This window comes from Hippocampus bargibanti, linkage group LG13 (genome assembly GCF_051943395.1).
Source record: "Hippocampus bargibanti isolate YZ-2025 linkage group LG13, ASM5194339v1, whole genome shotgun sequence".
Classification (NCBI taxonomy): Eukaryota; Metazoa; Chordata; class Actinopteri; order Syngnathiformes; family Syngnathidae; genus Hippocampus; species Hippocampus bargibanti.
The window spans coordinates 13,165,184-13,184,377 of record NC_142746.1 but is presented as its reverse complement, the minus strand read 5'-3'; the positions used below and the strand labels follow the sequence as shown (position 1 = coordinate 13,184,377).

Genomic DNA, 19,194 nt, shown 5'->3' with positions numbered 1-19,194 from the left:
TACATTTGCACCTAAAAGCTAGCAACCACTCATTTGACGACAATGAGGTTAAAATCTTAGCGAAAGAACATAGATGGTTTGAAAGGGGGGTGAAAGAGGCGATTCTTATAAAACAAAATCCTTCATTAAACCGGTCTGGTGGTGTGAGGTTCAATTTGGATCGTTCATACAATAGCCTGCTCAGGCAAAACAGGTTAGGCAACTTTCGCAATGCTGATGAGGGTCGTTATGCTGATGAGGTGATACCGGGGGGAGTGGGGGTAATAGGCCAATCGTTAGTCAGGAATGTAGGAACAATCAGTGGGGCCACAGGGGGGGGTCCCGCCCCCCCCCCCCCCCCCCAACCTGAGAGTAGGGACCTATCATAGCTGTGTCCGGCGCCACTAGGTCTGGACATTAGGGATATATAAATGGGGCCGATACGACCAGTCAGACTTTAGTTCGCTGACGAAGTCTCTTGGATAGGAGGCGAAACGTCCGAAACCTTCACTTTTGTACAGATGACGGCTGAAGAAACCTTCTCATCGATGGACCACTCCTGTACGACTGAGAGCTTACACAGACGTACAGCTATTTAGATCCTCAATGAGAATAATAAACTGCATGAATGACTTCAGTGCAGTATTTATTTGACTTTAGGTGTGGTGTCCTCATCTCATGAAAATGCTGCTATTGTATGAGATTTGGAGGGCTATTTTGGCAGATTGGCACTTTATAAAAATGGTCTCATTCTAGTTTATTGTGCTTGGACCACAAGATCGAATCACCCACATTAGATGCGGGACTTACTACATCATCCGCAAGGGATGATCTTGCAGTTTATCAACGTAAACACTCTCTATTGCGCCATTATTATGCACGGACCCTGGCGAAAATATTTCTGTCCCCACTATGTCAAGCTCACAAACACTGCACAAGAAAAATGATTCTGTCGAATTTACTTAATTTTCTTTAGTCATGTGATAGGCAGGAAATAGAATTATCCCGATCCAGACACACTACACATCTATTGTAAGAGTGTTCCTGGATCCATGTGATTTCATTTTGTGCATCCACTTCATGAAATAAAATTCTATAAATTCAACACACTATTTTGCACAGGATTTTGTGTGTGCGCTTAGATCGCCCATTTGAATTCAAATGAGGAGCTCTTTTTCATTTGGAAGGGAATTGGCTCCGTTCCATCTCACAAAGGCATACAATCTCACAATTGCCAACCTTATGTCCAATTCTACCTGTACAAAGCCGCTAAAAATACCAAAAGAATGAAAACGACACACACGCACTGTTGCATTGCCGTTTGCTGGGAACGAAATTAGGGCCCTTTAGATCTATCGTATTTGAGTATGCAGGTGTCACCTTTGTATTAAACCAAACAGTCACAGATGTCACTATGTAAAGTTGTCAGTAAATGCAAGCAATATCATCAAAATATACAGCATATACTTTTGTGCCTTTTTTTCTTTTTGGTAATGTGAAATGAGATTTTTGTCCTCTGTCTTTGCTCAGAAAAACTGCTCTAACCCATTAACCCATGCATGAGTATTTCTTTTTTAGTCTACCCGTCCATAAATCGAGCCTTTTTGAACCACAGCCATATTCAGTCAGGTGACATGGAGACAAACAAATATAGGCGTCATGTTTGCATCTGTGTTAGATTAGATTAGATTAGATTAGATTTGATTAGATTCCCAAAAATGCTGAAAAGCAATCCCTCTCCGTTCCACACGTTGCACAACAACACAGTGACAAAAGAAAAAAGAAACAATGACAACACAAAAACAACCAAAAAAAGCAAGGTTCGTGATAGCAGTTGACGACGCCTGCCTACTTGGTCGCAATCTTGGGCTTCTTTTTACATGTTTGTTGTACCATTGCATCCAGCTTTGTAAGAGGTATGTTACACCGCAGTGGTGTAGTGGCCATTGCCAAGTGGAATGAATGCATTTTCCTTGGAGGCCATTGGAATTCTTGTATCCATCCAGGAACCACTAATGTATCACACTAATAAAGATGATCCATTGCCATCTACCCTATAAACTGAATGATTTAGGAAACAACTCGGATTTTAGCATTGCAATTGACCACAATGAGTAGAAATTATATTCAATAAATTTATTTCTTATAAGAACCATTGAAGCACAAAAATAGAAAGATTCCCTCTTTATATTTTTCTTACGTCCTACACTCTCGGAATAGGAGTAGTATTCTCTTTCCAAAACCGCAAAACCTTTCTATATATAGCATGTTACTGCATGTGGTGGCTTTTGCAGTTTTGAAGACCAGTGGTTAGCAGGTCCGCCGCACATCACCTTTCAGTGTGGAATTTGCATGCACCCCCCACCCCCACCTCCGCTGCTTGTGTGGTTCCTTACGAGTACTCTGGTTTCTGACCACGGTCCAAAATAACATTATTTTTAGCTCTAAATTACCTTGTGGTGTCCTTGCTTGTCTCTATGTGTCAGTGTTGAGAATGACAGATGACCGATCATTCAAAGGTGTACCGCACCTCTCATCCTAACACAGCTGGGGGAGGCTCCAGCTTCCCCGTGACCTTGAACAGGATAAGTTGTATTTAAAAAGAATGGATGGCTATCAGAGATGTGGGTTTCCAGCGCTGCAGCTGCATCCCATCATGCAGTCACGGCAGCGGAGGGAAATGTTCAATCTAATCAGAAGGTCTGTTTCGCCTCACTTGCATTCACATCACCGTCATAATTCACATTTGGTTTTGTTTGAAAAAACTGATAACAGAACACTTTTCACCATTGTAGAAACCTTTGGCACATTTCATGCATCTTGTGTAACGTGCATTCATTCGTTTATGCATTGAACATTGATTTTTCTTTGTTTTACCTTTTTCATGCACCCTTATTTTGTCCAGACAGCAAAATGTGAACAAATTGAAGAAAAAGGCACAAAAGACAAAGATAAATGATCAAAGGCCAAATCTTGTTTGATAGGAGTTCAACTAGGTGGAAAATTGACTGATTTATGGAAACACTTGTGTGGTAACAATGGCAGTACTTTTTTCAAGCGGCTGGAATCTGGTTTTGTACTGTCTCTTGTTTCTTCTCACCGCCCTACGACAAAGAACAAGGTAAATTCAAATCCTTCGCCTTCAGTGAGGAACAGGAATCTACTTTGGGATATTATTTTGAACTGCGGAAGTGAGCTTACAAATTGTTTGACTTTGGAGTTTTCCATTGAAACAATGGTCAGTAATTGTTGTGAATGGACAAACTCACAACACTTTACAGAAAACAGCAACAAGCACCAACAAAATTCCCACTGACAGTATACCTGCACAGCTATAGAGTAGGTAACCTGATGAGACAAATAATACATGCAGCCATTAAATACAGAAAAAATATATATATTCAGTGAAGCATTAAATGTTTGTTTGGACAGTTACCAGATAGCCCGGTGTGAGATTCATATGATTCATTGATTGGAGGAATATTAGAAGGACAATTATGACTGACCCAGTGGTTCTCTTAAAATAGAAATGAAAAATACTGGAATACTGGAAAAATACTGGAATATTGTCCATGTATTGTCCGTGTAGCAAATAATTTGACTGTGCATGACCAACCTCTTACTCATTTGTTGTGAAGCACGTCATGAACCCTGTTGCATTCGTCGAGATCAGCACCATGTATATGTTCGCACATGCACGGATGGCGCAGTGGCCTTTGTGGCACCAGAAGTGCCACAAAGGCCTTTCTGCATTCCAAATCTCCTCCACAGATGAAAGCCAGATTCACGAAGCGCAAACAGTCACTTTGAAAAGTGATTTCACTGCAAGATGATTCCGCAAAGCCCCAGCATTTGAATCAGAATCAGAATCAGAATCAGAATCATCTTTATTGCCAAGTATTTAGAACACACAAGGAATTTGTTTCCGGTAGAACACGCTGCACTAGTATCGTTGTAAAAAAAAAACTGCTAAGTGGCACTATACAGTTCCATTTTGGCTACTGTTTGTCTTGAAAATGTGTGATCAATTCTCTGCAACACAATGATATTGAGATATAGTTATTATTTATGGAGACTTACCCCGAGAGATTCAAGCTAAGAAACAATTTGATACTGCCGAGGTTCGTGAGAAAATGTAATTATGTTTTCAATCATGCAGCAGGGAGTCTTAAAAACTCAGCTCTAAAAAAGAAAAGTATACATTTACCCTCACAGATGCGGGTAAAAAGGGTATTTTGCTTTGTGTGTAAATGTGAAATGCATCTCGCACAGTCAGTGTGTGAAGCGTTGCTGGCAAGTCTGCAAACTGAGTCTGAAATTCTGAAATAAAAAACCAAAACAAGAAAGAAAAGAAACATAAAATAAGACATTTTTGTTCAACATGATTCAGTCGCTGATCAAACTCTAAATTTATATATATAAATTATATATATATATATAAATTATATATATATATATATATATATATATATATATATATATATATATATATATATATATATATATATATATATATATACAGTATATGCGTGCATGATCCAGAAGCATCCTCTACGAAAGGAATAGACATGCAACGTGTCTTGTTTTTGAAGGGCTTGAATACCACATCGCTTTGTGTGAGATGAAAAAACATTATTACCAAATTCTATGAAAGTGGTTGACTGCCAGTCTGTCTGTGAGCTTCTCTTGTGTAGAGCTACACCACAAAAACAATGAGTGATTAGTTTTATCAAATTATATGGGAGCCTGTCATTCAAAGGGATAATTTGTGCCAAAAAATCTTTTGTTCAACCATATGATTGTCATTGGTAAACATCAAGAGTCTGCACCTGGCTTTGACTCGCATTGTGCCAGCAGCTCATGTGTGTCTCCGTCTTCCTCCGAGGTGCACACACCACACCCTTTCGGCCCGGCAAATTGGTATAATGCAGCCTGGATTATCAAGTTACACACCGTTGTGCTTTTTATTTGGCACCCTATTAATGGAAAAACAGGCACATCGAAACAGTGGGGGAAAATGGTTGTTTGTTTTTTGCTTGTTTTTTTGCATGCAAGCAAACACTTTTGTGCAACAGGCTTTCTGATGTGCACACAGAAGGGAGGAGAGAGAAATCATTGTATATTGTCTATCTATTGAGTTATTATTTATGGAGACTTACCCTGAGAGATTCAAGCTAAGAAACAATTCGATACCGCCGAGGTTCGAGAGAAAATGTAATTATGTTTTCAATCATGCAGCAGGTAGTCTTAAAAACTAAAAAAAATAGAAAACCATACATTTACCCTCACAATGCGGGTAAAAAGGGTATTTTGCTTTGTGCGTAAATGTGAAATGCATCTCGCACAGTCGGTGTGTGAAGCGTTGCTGGCAAGTCTGCAAACTGTTACCAAACCCATTAGGAAGATAAATGTAACAAAATGTTGAAAATGGTTTTCCCATCTGCCTCACATTCCAGAGGTTCCGGGTTTGATTCCAACCTCCAGCGTCTCTGTGTGGAGTTTGCATGTTGTGTTCGTGCTCGCATGGGTTTCCTCCGGGTATTCTAGCTAGCTCACACGTTCCCAAAAATATATACTTCTTGTCTTAAAACTCAATTGTAGTCTTTGGCATTTGACTCAGCATGATTCAGAATTAATCTTAGTTTTACTCTCTGGGGCTTTCTACTATGTGACTGCTTTATTTCCTGTATATGATAGTTATCCATGTTAAGTGCTTTGTTACATCGTCAGCTGTTGTTAAAGCTCTATATAAATCAATATGTACTGTATTGTGTTGTAATTAAACACTCCAAATTGTTAAATTCTTATATTGAATGTGAATGTGAGTGTGAATGGCTGAGGTCTGAGTGATAAGCAAGAGGCTTTTTATTTCAAAAACCCTTCTATTAAAAAAATGTCACTCTGCTGTATATTACATGTTGGATCCTCACTTAGCAGACCCCTCACCTCTTCAAGTCACTCACGTTCAATATAAACAAGCCAATACTAAAAACAGTTGAAAATGTTACAAACTTTTTACGCTCTATTCTGTGCACCAAGTGATGTTTTATTTTGTGAAATGTCCAATCAATTAACAAATAGTTATGGAGTTACAGTCAATCAAAAAACATTGCCAAATATTATTTTAAATCCTCTCAGCTGCCCATGGCAAAATGAGTTCTTCTATGGTGGAATGTGGCATTGCATTTTATTTACAAACAATGAATGTTACATCATTATAAACTTTTGTTCTGCGATTTTTCTTTTTTTGCTTTGTTTTACACAGCTTTGTTCTGTGCTCTATTTTTTCTGCCTATAGTACCCTCACAAATTGTGTTCTGTCTGACCAATAAATATTACAATACAAGAAAAATTAAAAAGGAGGGCTTCTCCTGCACAGGAAAGCCGTTCCACCATGAAAAGGCGTCCAGATCAAATATTCTGCAGGTGAGACCATATCCAATCCAATCCAATCCAATCCAAAAGGCGTCCAGATCAAATATTCTGCAGGGCCAAGCAACCGAATAGGACAGGTATACTGTAGTTCTAAAGCACTGAGTCAGATCAGTCAGATCAAACAGATGGATTTATTCAACCACAGTTCAAGTAAAAAAATTAATAAGTAAATAAAAAGATAATAAATTACATTGTGACCAAATACATTTTGATGCAAACAACACACCAAGTGCATAAGTATCTATAAATAAAAAACAACGACATTAGGTTGATATGAAATACACAATTCTGTTCTGCTAAATATCCAAGCTTGAGGGAAGTATGTGACGAAATAAATGTGCCAACATTAACGGTGTTTCATGTTTGAAGAACATGAATGAAGAACATTTCCTTCTTCTTCAAGAGGTTCTTTGTCATCACATCACGAATAAGACCCTTCCAAAAAAGTGTTTTTACAATTTCCCGATGGGAAGTCTTTGTTGTGTAGTTTGGACCAAAAACGTTTATTTTTGAACTTCTTAATACAATAATTCTTCTTAATACAATACAATTCTATTCTCCTTTTTTTGCACAGGTTTCAAATTATATTTCATATGTCCGAGATAAAACACGATTTTAGACTAATTCTACAGGTACTTGGCAAACCCTAATTGCAAGCAAGACAGGTGTTGGTTCACAAAGTAAGACATCGGCTGGTTTTAGTTTACAAAAAGTATGAAGCAGTACAAATCATGTCTTGAGGTGGGTTGGCACCATGATCAACAATAATAATGATATGACAATAGATTAGCATTCCCTTGGTGATGTCAAGTGGACAGAGATAATAATAACAACAATAATAATAATAATAATAATAATAATAATAATAATAATAATAATAATAATAATAATAATAATACATTTAATTTATAAGCGCCTTTCAAAACTCAAGGACACTTGATGACAGTAAACACCCTATGGAAGCATATCAAACAAAAAGATGAACCGATTACACGAACAAGCATGGACTTAAAAGTTTACACAAACATCTCATTCACAGCATGAGCAATATTTCCATGTATTTTTTTTACACGCAAGCTTTTTAGTAGACAGCCTACATGTTAAGCCCGCAAGCAATATCCCAACGTTCTCACGATCATTAGTCCATGCCAATAAAAATGTCTAATACCATTTGAAATTGTATCTCATTATAGACGCTTGAGACAACACAAACTCAGCCAAATATGGACAATTTGGTTCAGGGATTATTACTTCCAGAATGACCCCTTTAATTTTTAAATACAAACTGAATAAGATCAAATGTGAATTGCTTCAATTGAGGTAGATGCATAACATGTCGTATCGATACTCGTTTGGTCAAGACTTCATACGAGATCGAGTAAACCTTAACCATATACAGTATAATCTGGAAAGTGACCGTGTACTAGCCTAACCCTAACATCACGTCTCTATATTCGTGCCGAGCGCAAGTCTGGTGCGAAGCGCAGAGGGCCATTTACACCCAGTGTTGGTATTTTTGCAGATGCATACAGCTTGATGCACTGAGAAATACGCGACAGGATCCAGAACCATCAGTAGTGTCATTTTCCAGTATCAAGGATTATCAGAGTGCCTCATGGCATTGACTGTAACTCAACTCAACTTTTAAAACAACCATCGTTGCATATAAAATGGTGTACAGGAAGTAAAAAACACAGGTTAAAAATAACCCCAAACATTTTAACATGTATATGTATATTTTAAAAAGGCAAATGCCGTTTTAAAACAGACGATGCTGTATGGGTCAGCAAAAATACCAAAGCTCACCCCACATGGTCACAGACTGGCATGAAAAGGGAGTCCGCAATCTGCTGATGCTTTTATACCATTTGATCCGATATGTGTGAAACGTTGTCCATGTTGTGAACATGAGTGGACAGGGACTTTCGACTGTCTGTGCTCCTTCGGGTGTTTATTCTCCTCGGTCTCTCTTGGCCTGGAACGCGACAATGGCAAGAAAAGGCTGCTTTGAATTCTTCGCGGAACTTTCCTAAGCAAAAGAAAGAAAGTGAAAAGCACTTAGACATATTTCAAACATGGCAGGAAAAGGCTGCTCTGAATTAATGACAGAACTTCCCCAAAAAAGAAAGTGAAATGCACTCAGACGTATTTCAAACATGATCCTTTGAAACGCACTCGTGTATTCGGTCGAGCAATGATGCTTTACGAATACTGTTGCAAATGCAATGGACGATGTATTGATGGAGTGACTGTGCAAGAGCAGCGCAAACCTAGTTTTAATTTCCACACAAAAAAATGACGCACACATTTCTATTACTTGACTTTGGTAGGTTTTATGACTGAATTTGACATGTGAAACTAAAATCTATCAATTAGAAACTGAGAAGAAATAAAATACTTCATTAAAATATTCATTTAAAAGTAATAAACATAAAAAAATAGAATAAATAATTGATATTTTTCAAGCAATTTAAAAATGTGAAATATAAATATTCCAGAAACAAAATCGAAATAAGTTTAATAACTAAGATTTATCAAATAAAGAAATCCTTGAATAAACATTGAAAAAACAATAGATAATATAACTACATATATACAACATGTTAGTTTTATTTTCCAGACTGCCCATGAAACCATTGATCCCCAACCAGGTTGCAGTGACTTACTTGTGAGCCAAGAGGGGCTTACAAGACGTAAGCATTGTCCAGTTTCACTTAATTAGTCTGAAAATTATTAGTGATTCCAAATACATATTTGTTCATCTACTTAGACCAGGAATGTAAATAGGTATATATTATATCTGTCTCGGCTTTCTGAGAGTCTCTCAAGTTTGTGTTAAATTAAACTCGCAGTCCGCCCTTCTGCAAGTATCATCATAATTTAAGTATTAATCCTTTTTCTTTGTGTGCTATTTTTAGTTAGTGGGGTGGTGTCAGATTTTGTAAACATGAAATGGGTCTTTGCTCACTTGGGTTTTGTAAAACACTGCACCAGAGGGCAGTAGGGAGCAAGCGTTCCAGTGCTCCAAAGAGGCGTGTGAACAAACTCACCACTTAGGAAATTGTAGATGATGGGATTGAGTGCACTGTTGGCATATATGAGCCAGTGTGAGAACGTAAACCAAGCATAGACTGTCTCTCGATCACTCGCTTTCTTGAAGGTTCCAAAGACTCTGCAGGCAAAGTGTGAATCAGTCAGAGTTATCTTTTTAAACATCTTGAATTAAAATCTTGACTGATTTCATTATATGCTTTTCAACAGTTCAAGAGCAAGAACGTACCTTTTCATCAGGTTGAGTACGCTGATCGGCAAGTAGCACAGAGCAAACACAAAGAGCACAACTATCAGCATACGAGCCGTCTTGCGCCGTGCCCGGATCTGTTTGATCTCAGCACAAACGGTGCTGGTTTTGACCCGCACTGACTCCCCCGGCCCCGCAGCGGACGCTGAGCACTGCATGGTCTTCCACTTTCTCTGCAACACTGATGTGTTGCCAGGAATCTGTCAAACACAAACACGGTAAGCAGACGTAGAGTGTGGCGTATTTGATGGCTCGGAGAAGTGTAGCGGTGCATTGAGAAGGAAGCGTACCTGTTGACACCACAGCTTGTGAAATATCTGGATGTAGGCCAACACCATGAGACATAAAGGGGCGAAGTATGTGACAATGAAGAAACAGCTGTGATAGACCTTTGGGTAGATCTCAGCTGAAAGAAGCAGACAAAAAGCATACTTGACTTTGGCTGAAACTGCCGGATCTCAACAAGTTCACTCGTGTCATGAGAAACATGTTTTTATTGTGAAATACAATACGCAGGTTCCACCGTTGAGTTTGTTTTGTAAAAGTAGACATGTCAATGTGTTCTTACATTGAACAAATCAATAAGATTGGATTTTGACATTAAAACATTAACTCATTCACTATCATTCCCAAATTTATTTGGGAATCGAAAATATGATGTGGAGCGCCGTTCCCGAATTTGTTCAGGTTTTGGTTTTTCTTGTGGAGGGTGCTGATAAAGCGCTGGTCAGACCTGTGGCAATGTTTTTCCTTTCCAAGAGGGGGCAGCATTTGCCTTTTGTACAGCCTCCCTCACTTGCACCTTATATTACTCACACACCCATATCACTTAGGAATTAATATTTTTTTTCTGATGAAAGAAGAGAGTCTGACGTTTCAAACAGTGTGGTGAATGTTTATGTAGTCCTAAAACTCAACATTCTGTGGGCCCTGAAATTTCAGTGAAACTGACAAAAACCCTGGCAATCGAGTCAACACATTTTTGCACCTCTGGCATTCAATGAGTTAATGAGTACAAACATGGGTTTCTATACATTGCATTTTTTTACTAAATTGTAGTCTGATACTGTGCATCTAACAGTTTTTCTTTTATAACAAAAATCATACTACAGATCTGTGCAGATTGTGAAGCATATAAAAATGAAGTTCGGAGAAGTAACCACTATGCCCACCATTTTTTCTAAGTAGTTGATGCTTTTCACAAGAATATTTAATTATCTGTAAGTGTATCAAGGTCTTGAAGTCAAGTGAAAATAAATGGGCCGCAGAGAAGAGTGATGTTCACAGGCTTGCTGATCAAACAAATCCCCGGGGGCATAAAATGACGCTATATAAGTGTGCAAAATTAAACCCTTTTCCTTTCATGTGAGCATACCATTGCAGAAAAGAGCACCCTGTTGAATGATAAATGCTACTTTGTTGAGCAACTGATAGCTGCACATCCCAAGATATTTAAGCCATGAAAATATATCCGTTCAAAGACTGTGGTGGCAGCAATATATCCCATGGGACCATTGCGGTGCTTTCCACCCTGGGATGAGAGATGATTGACACCAACTAGCTCAAGAGCTACCAAAAAAATACTCAGTTACACTTTTCTGGGTGTTCCGGTGTACCTAGTTCCCTCACCCTGACTGATCTGACAATTTGATAATAGAAGTTTGTCATCACTTGGCATAAAACGGGTGCCTTGTAATTTTCGTGCTGGGACAATTGTCTCGATCTTTCGTGGATGTGTTTCTGCCAAGGCACCTCTGAAATTGAAATTAAAAAATTAAAGACAATTGGCAGACACACACAAAAGCAGATCTAATGCGATTTTGGTGTAGTTGAACCAAATATAGGCAGATAAATTCAGCACTTCATGGGTGTGTCTGGTACAATTCCATCCCTAGCCTCCCTGCCCTGACAGTCTTGATAGTTTATCATGTCAACTATGACCATTACAATAAAAAATCATCATCAAAAACAGATAGATGTATCCATCACGCACCTTCCCAGTGTTCATCACACACGGTGAACAAACTGGTTTTGTTTGTGAGGGTTGGCAGCAGACTGCTACTCTCCATCACGATGGCTTGGGGGATCATGATGATGCACGACACCACCCAGATGATAACGATGCTCTTGCAAGCCCTCTTGGCAGTGCTTTTGAACATCAGCGGGTGGCAGATGGCGTACCAGCGGTCTTGTGCAATGCAGCTCAGTGTCAGGACTGACACAGAGACAGAGATAGTCTAAAAAAACAAATACATAAATAAAGTAAGCAAGGAAATGTGAGACAATCAAAAACAAAACAGTTCACAAATTCAAACTAAGACAATGGTCTGCCTGTATGCCGTTGTGCGTGTAGTTAACAGAGAAAATGTATGTGGATATAAGATGAATTATGAAAATGTCTTGATGAATTTTAAACCACTTGTCATTATCCAATTTATTCCAGATGACTTTTAGCAAGAGTTGGGAATAAATGATGGTAACGTACAGAATGGCAACACACAGAATCTAAAACTTGGCATCAGTTGAGGAATAAACTACTACAGTCTGGTTTGGGAGAAACTCCCAAGCATAATAATAATAATAATAATAATAATAATAATAATAATAATAATAATAATACATTTTATTTCAAGCGCCTTTCAAAGCTCTCAAGGACACTTTACAGTCACAGACAAGCATAGCTCCAATAATAAATGAAATACAATTATGAATAGAATACAATGAATAAAATAGAATTACATATAAACAGAAACAAGAGATAGAGCTACACAGAAAATACTATTTTAAATAAGTGGGTTTTGAGATGGGATTTGAAGGTGGGAAGAGAATCGATGTGCCGAATGTTGGGAGGAAGTGAATTCCAGTTAATAGTGCTGTACTAACTGCATCTGGTTGTGTTGCTAGCGAAAATTGTTTTGAAGGGTGCACAGCTCCTTCCCAGTGAGCTTTTTTTCACGTTTCAATATTGACCTGAACCACTTCCCTTGTGTCCGACTTGATTTGAAGCAAAATACATTTTTCAAATCAATAAATACCTGCAAATAGGGCACAACTTTGCAAAGCGTCTTTCCAAAGAACCACGTCTCTGTGATGTCGACTACTAAGCTTGCCGGCAGGCAGATGATGGTCACCAAGACATCAGCGAACGAAAGGTTGACGATGAAATAGTTGGTCACGGTACGCATGTGCCGGTTTTTCCATACTGCAAAACAAACTGAGAGAGAGCAGGTGCCCGGTTAGAGCATGCTCTAAGACATGATGTGTAAGTATCGCATGGGTGACTTTGTCCAATTCTTCTGAAGGACTTCGACCAAATTGATATTTAACCCAAAATTGAAGTCATTTTTCATAGAATGCATTTACTGTAAATGATTTTGTTTTTCCATATTTTTGGATTGGATTGGATTTGCCTTTATTAGTCTCGCAGTGGAGGAATTTACATTTCACAGCAGCAAAGTGATGAAAGGAATGAAAGTAGAAAAGCAAAATTCATGAGCTGCTGGAAAGGCAGCCACTCTCGCGTCAAAAGAACAAAAAAAACTAAATAAATAATAGGACAACACAAAGACACATAGTCATTCCTTCTTAAGCACTTTCTGTATCCTCTTTGTTACATGAATCAGTTCGAGATAAAAGAGGAGAGGATGAAAGCATCTTTTCACCATTGGATCAGGAACATCATGGTGGAACGTGCACGTCGACTACAAGCTAAATGTTGAAAGCAAACACGCAGCTGTAGCATCTATTGACAAAAAGAGATTGTCTCACATCTCCTGTCCCACATAAATCCGCTTCAATTCCGAGCCACGACAGTTCCGCATCGGCGCTCTGCGCTGACGCTCCTTTCTTCTTATCGCGGGCTCCTCAAGCCATGCATCCATGCAGCCGCAGACTGTCCAACAGCACCGACCATTCCGTTGAACAAAGCGGGGCTGTGAAGATGTTGCCCAATACAGGCGCAAAGAAGCACAATGGCCCCAGAGCTGTCCATGGCACCGACATTTCTCCCATTCAAAAACAGATCTGGCATATTCATGCTGCCAAAAAGGCGCAACCGCTCAGCACAGTGTCCTCCTCGATGAATGTCGTGGCCAAAAATGCTGAAAAACAATTCATATCTGTTCCACACGACGCACAACACCACAAGGTGACGAAAGAAAACACAAAACAAGACAAAAACAACAAAAAAAGCAAGGCTCATGAGAGCACTTGCTGACGGCTGCCTACTCGGGCGCCATCTTGGACTATATATTCTATATATGCTATATTTTCTTGAAAATAAATCATTACATTGTAAAAATTAAATGAGTGTGGATTTATGTGTAGTGAAGTATCGTATATTCTGCATTATAAGACGCACCTTCAATAAATAAACTTGGGCCTCCTAGCTCCGTATCTGAAGTCAACAGGCTCAAACTTGGGTCTTAAACTGAACAGTGACTTTGAACTTGACTGACAAATTGGTGCTGTTGTTAAATCCAGCTTCTTTCATCTTAGGCAACCGGCTAAAATAAAACCTCTCCTTTCTCATGAGTACCTTGAAGCAGTAATTCATGCCTTTGTGACATCTCGGCTCGATTACTGCAATGCGCTTTACTATGGAATCAGCCAATCCTCCATGAAGCGTCTCCAGCTGGTCCGGAATGCTGCTGCTCACCTCTTGACTTGTACTCGGAATAAGGACCACATAACTCCTACTCTGGCATCCCTTCACTGGCACCCTATATATTTTAAAGTTATTTTCAAGATCTTATTAGAGTATTTGTTTTCAGATCTTTAAATGGCCTCGCTCCGCCTTACCTCTCAGAGCTCATCCACCTCTCCACACCTTCCTGACGCCTCAGGTCTGCTGATCAGACATTATTAGATGTGCCAAAAACTAATCGCAGGCTCAGAGAGGATCGAGCTTTATTTGCTGGTCCCACTCTCTGGAATGACATGCCACTGTACATTCGGCAAGCCCCCTTGCTGCCCATCTTTAATACCCGTCTCAAAACTCACACAGGGTCTCCATTCTGCTCTAAGCCAAACTTCCAGACCTGATCTGCTGAAGGTGGTTGAACTGCATTTACTACATGTAGAAACATGCCGCCAAAAAGATTTAGCTTGCATTCGGTCTGAAAGCAGCGTTAATGTGAAATGTTTGTGAGCAGCGGCTTGGGGATGATTGGTTTGCCTGACCTGTCAAGAGTGGCATGCCACTTCTAATTGGTAAGCTTGGCAGGGGGAAGGAGATGGATATTTGTGAAATAATCAATACAACAGGGCTTAGGTTAATCATGAGTGATTAAAGACACTTTTATAAACAGTTTAAGAGATCTTGGGGAGGGCATTGACTAGCAGTGAATGGACTAGGCTATGGTCACGGCCACAGAAAATGCCCCCTTTGTAAATACTCACATTTGAGATAACCAACATACAGCCAAACCTGCATGTGTAAATTTAGGTGGTGCACCGTGCTATATTAGTGCATATGACAAAAATAGAGTGCAATTACATTAACTACCACATGTTGCTTATCTTGAAGGCATTGATAATGATATCCATTGACAAGAATTTTCTGGACAAATAACCTTGTGATTTGGATCTTGTGGGACTGCCAAAATGCAAGATGAAGGAGCACTGAGTGGACGTGTATTTGAGTTACTTCCAGCAGAAGTGTTTTGCCTTCTTTTGGTATCTGCCATTGAGCTTTTCATAGCGACTGTCAAGCTAATGATGAGCGCACGTGATGAGCGGCCAAAATGTTGAATTTAGCCGAATGCTGAGTCGACGGCGGGCATATAAAGTCAAAGCGCAGCCGGAGATGGTGATTCCGCTCTGGCGGCTGTCAGCTCTCATAAGTTTTCATGTCAGCGGTGTGAAAAACAGTCGATGCCCAGTGCGAAGGGTCAGTTTCGATGCCCACAAAGATTTTTTGGGTAGCCTGGGCGACAACCCTTCAATTGTTGTTGTTTTTGTAACTTGCATCTTTATTATTTTTATAACATTTAAAAACATTTGAAATTCAACATTTGAATACAGAATGCCTTGTGGCCAATTTATATAACAACATCCTTTTATAACTGCAAATTATTCAACAATGAAAACAACCAATCAACAAAATTAAAACACACCAATAACAATAAAGTGATCGATAATGACAAGTTTCCCTTTTTTTTGATTTATATTTGTTAGCTATCTTGACTGTCTGGATTTGTTGTTCGTTCATTCATTTGTCATGTGTCGTTCGTTCATTCATTTGTTTGATTGTTTTTTTATATTCAATCCATTTTTCCCATCTTGTTTTAAACTTCCCCGCTTGGACCCTCAACATGTGTGTAAACCTATCCAGCTCAAATATCTCTTCCACTATTCCGATCCATTGGTTCTTTGTTGGTGGGTCGGTTTTAAACCATTTTCTTGTTATGGCTTTCTTGCTGGCTATCAGCAACACATTTATCAAGTACTCATCTCTTGTTTGCACGTTTTCTTGATTTAGGTCAGCTAGATACATCACCAAGTCGGTCAATTATAATTTTTAGATTCTCTCCAAACTTCTTCCCAATAACCTTTCAACTTTTCACATTTCCAAAATATGTGTGCGTGATCTACATTTCTTTCCTGTCCGCATAGCCGCCAGCTATATAATCTGTCCCGATTTATATTTCCCGGTCATCTCCGGGGTTGGGAAAAAATCTTATGATATTCTTCCAACAAAATCCTCTCCAATGTCTCAAAGTCAATTGTTGTTTTTAATGTTTCGGCATTCAACCAACTCAGGAATCGAACCCTGTGCATGCCTCTGTTAAGATTAGTGATGAAAAATATGTGTTAGGTTCTAATGCTTTACGTTACTGGTGTCAAAGTCAAGGTCCAGGGGCCAAATCTGGCTTGCCACATAATTTCATTCGGTCCATGAAAGCAAATTAAACATGTTAAGTTCCATGATGCTAGCTAAAGTCATACCCAAAATGTCAAACTGTCGTGTGTAAACCACAATAAGTCATTATTCTTTACTTCATATTTGAAAACTAGTTATAGTTGTGTGTTCTGTATGTAATATGTGGATGAGATGAAAAATTCCAGTGGTCTCCCGAAATTCATAACGGCCCTCGAGAGGAAACCGTAACTACAGTTCAATGTGCACCGCGGCAAAAAAAGAAGTTTTACACCCATGCTTTACATAATAAATGCTGAATGACTTTATTTTGTACGTGTGTACAGATAATATCATAATGGTTCCAAAAAAATAATGTGAGGCGTATAAGCATCCAGTGATTTTTACCCCTATTCATTTGTCAGTATACTTTCATTGGTTAATATTGGGATGAGTGACTTTTGTTTATATGAAAATATAACAATTAAAATAAAAAAGGAAGCATTACTCCCATAGTTTATTGAGGTTTTATGTCACCGGCACAAATTAATCAAAATTAAATTGATCTGAATGGTAATTTGGAAAAAACGAACACTGAATAAGTCGACAAAATTTGAGATTCCCTGTCCAGCAAATGGATTCGTAAGTAATCCATCTGACTCATTCCTCATCGTGCTCTGAATCAATACAAAAGTATGTTCTTGGGAGTTTTGTGAAATATGAAAACTTGTCTTTGAATCAGCAATGCAAAAAGGAAAAGCAGAGGAACCTCACAAACAATCATGACAGGGTTTTAGGACGCACAAAAAAGAACTGCCACTCCCGTGTCCCTGGTCGATGTTTGTATGTAAATTGAGAGAGTGACCGCCCAACAGACAAATTGTTAATTGCAAAAAAAAGTGTGAGGGGCAATGATCTGTGACATGTCAAACTTAACAGTGTTTTGGAGATTGAAAATGAATCCTTAATGACAAGAAAGGTTTGAATGGACTTAAAAATAAAAACGATGAAAACTGTTTAAAAACGTATTTTTTTCCATATACAGTATGCTAAAGACCAACACTATTTAGCTGAAATCCAACAAGTGATGGTAATGGTTCAAGGAGTCAAAGCATACTCTCAGCCAATGTTCCCTCTAAACTGCGCGCGTGCGCAATCGTGCATTGCTTGCACATAACGCACAAGAACATCTATCTATGCAGTGCACAAAATACAATAAAACAGAAACGCATTACTTAATATCTAATTTTAGAACTGATATAATCTAGTTAATTAGACCAATTATATCATATTCCTGTATTATATATAGTACCATTTTGCAATGTAACTCAATGAGTGACAAGTGTCCATCCAATAATGCCGTGCAGTTCACGTACGCTACGCAGTCATCGGAGCAGAACGGCGCGAATGTGCCCTGCCCATACACACCATTCAGCGTACACACCTGATGCTGCTCACAGTGGTCCTCAGTGTGCTCAGTGAGCTTGTGTGTCTGCTCTGGCACATGAAAAATTAGAGGCGACATTGCTCACAGCATTCCTGCGCGCAAAAACGATGTAATGAAACGACACAGCTCTGCCACACCGGAATCAGTGTTCCCACAGTAATTCAGTCAAATCAAAATGCATACTGATCAATACCAACAAAACAAGGCATTACAATTTGCTCTGCTGAAGTTGCAAACGCATTTTTAATCTGCAACGGTGCTTTTTTTGCTTTATTTTAGTTCAGCCTGACTTCTCATTCCAGTGTCATAATAAAAGTGCGCACTTGCATGCTCACGTGATTATACTTCACTAAAATAACTACGGTAGGTAGTGTTGTATTTATGTACTTTAAATGGATAGATGAATAGATGGATGGATAGATGGATAGACGCACGCACGCAACAACGCACGCACACGAGCATTTATTCCTCAATTACATTTGGGGAAATTAATCAAGATTTAGCCCTGAGAAAAGAAAGAAAATAAATGAGGAAACTTACCAAGCGAATTGCCAATGAGTGAAACGAAGAAAACAAAGATGTATGCCACAATGAGAACCCACTCATAATGCTTGGGGTGCAAATATTCCGTCCAGATGTAGCGTAGAAGTTCGTCGTCGTCCACGGAGGAGTGCGCGTGCAACTCGGTGCTGTTGGCCCCCTGTACCGAAAAGCACTCCTCACACGTTAACTCACCAGTGGCCCCAGACATGATAATTGTTCATGAATAATTTCCCTGCTCTTTCTTCCTGACATATGCTGTGAGTCTAATCAGATGTTGACCGTTTTACAGTAGTGGATGCTGTCTTGGGGTCTTCTCGATTGGAGCATGGCCTGACCGCACCGATGATTGGCGGCAGTTATCGTCAAGCTGATGGCAGAGCGCCAGAGCACCCACGCGCTCTCTCTCTCTCTCTCTCTCTCTCTCTCTCTCTCTCTCTCTCTCTCTCTCTCTCTCTCTCTCTCTCTCTCTCTCTCTCTCTCTCTCTCTCTCTCTCTCTGAGGTATACACCTCCCCCTAACCCACCCCCCTCTTCCCCCCCCCCCCCCTCAAGTGCGCGCTGGCCACAGGCACCTCCAAGATCCCAGCAATCAGCAGATAAATCACTGTCCACTGGATTTAAATACCAGCGG

The 19,194-nt window shown here is 39.3% G+C and overlaps 1 protein-coding gene and 1 pseudogene across 1 annotated transcript; both read right to left on the bottom strand.

The window, feature by feature from the left end:
- Positions 1-335: 335 nt before the first annotated feature.
- On the bottom strand, positions 336-6,392 carry LOC148889410 (uncharacterized; annotated as a pseudogene).
- A 76-nt stretch (positions 6,393-6,468) lies between these two features.
- hcrtr2 (hypocretin (orexin) receptor 2) lies at positions 6,469-18,980 on the bottom strand. The gene is made up of 7 exons (XM_089011986.1): positions 18,562-18,980; positions 12,751-12,929; positions 11,709-11,952; positions 10,006-10,121; positions 9,695-9,915; positions 9,465-9,586; positions 6,469-8,443 (listed from the first exon to the last, which is right to left on the bottom strand). The coding sequence occupies exons 1-7, from the start codon at positions 18,770-18,772 to the stop codon at positions 8,274-8,276; spliced, it is 1,263 nt and encodes a 420-aa protein (XP_088868112.1). The 5' UTR covers positions 18,773-18,980; the 3' UTR covers positions 6,469-8,273.
- Between the last annotated feature and the right edge of the window lie 214 nt (positions 18,981-19,194).

Bases quoted from the DNA above. Each gene is read 5' to 3' on its own strand.
- hcrtr2 (XM_089011986.1), bottom strand. From the start codon at position 18,772: ATGTCTGGGGCCACTGGTGAGTTAACGTGTGAGGAGTGCTTTTCGGTA. The intron at 11,953-12,750 runs GTATTTATTGAT...TTGTTTTTTTAG, and splicing joins AAGTTGTGCCCTATTTGCAG to ACTATCTCTGTCTCTGTGTC. The intron at 10,122-11,708 runs GTGCGTGATGGA...TGCTTCTTTCAG, and splicing joins GTGTGATGAACACTGGGAAG to CTGAGATCTACCCAAAGGTC.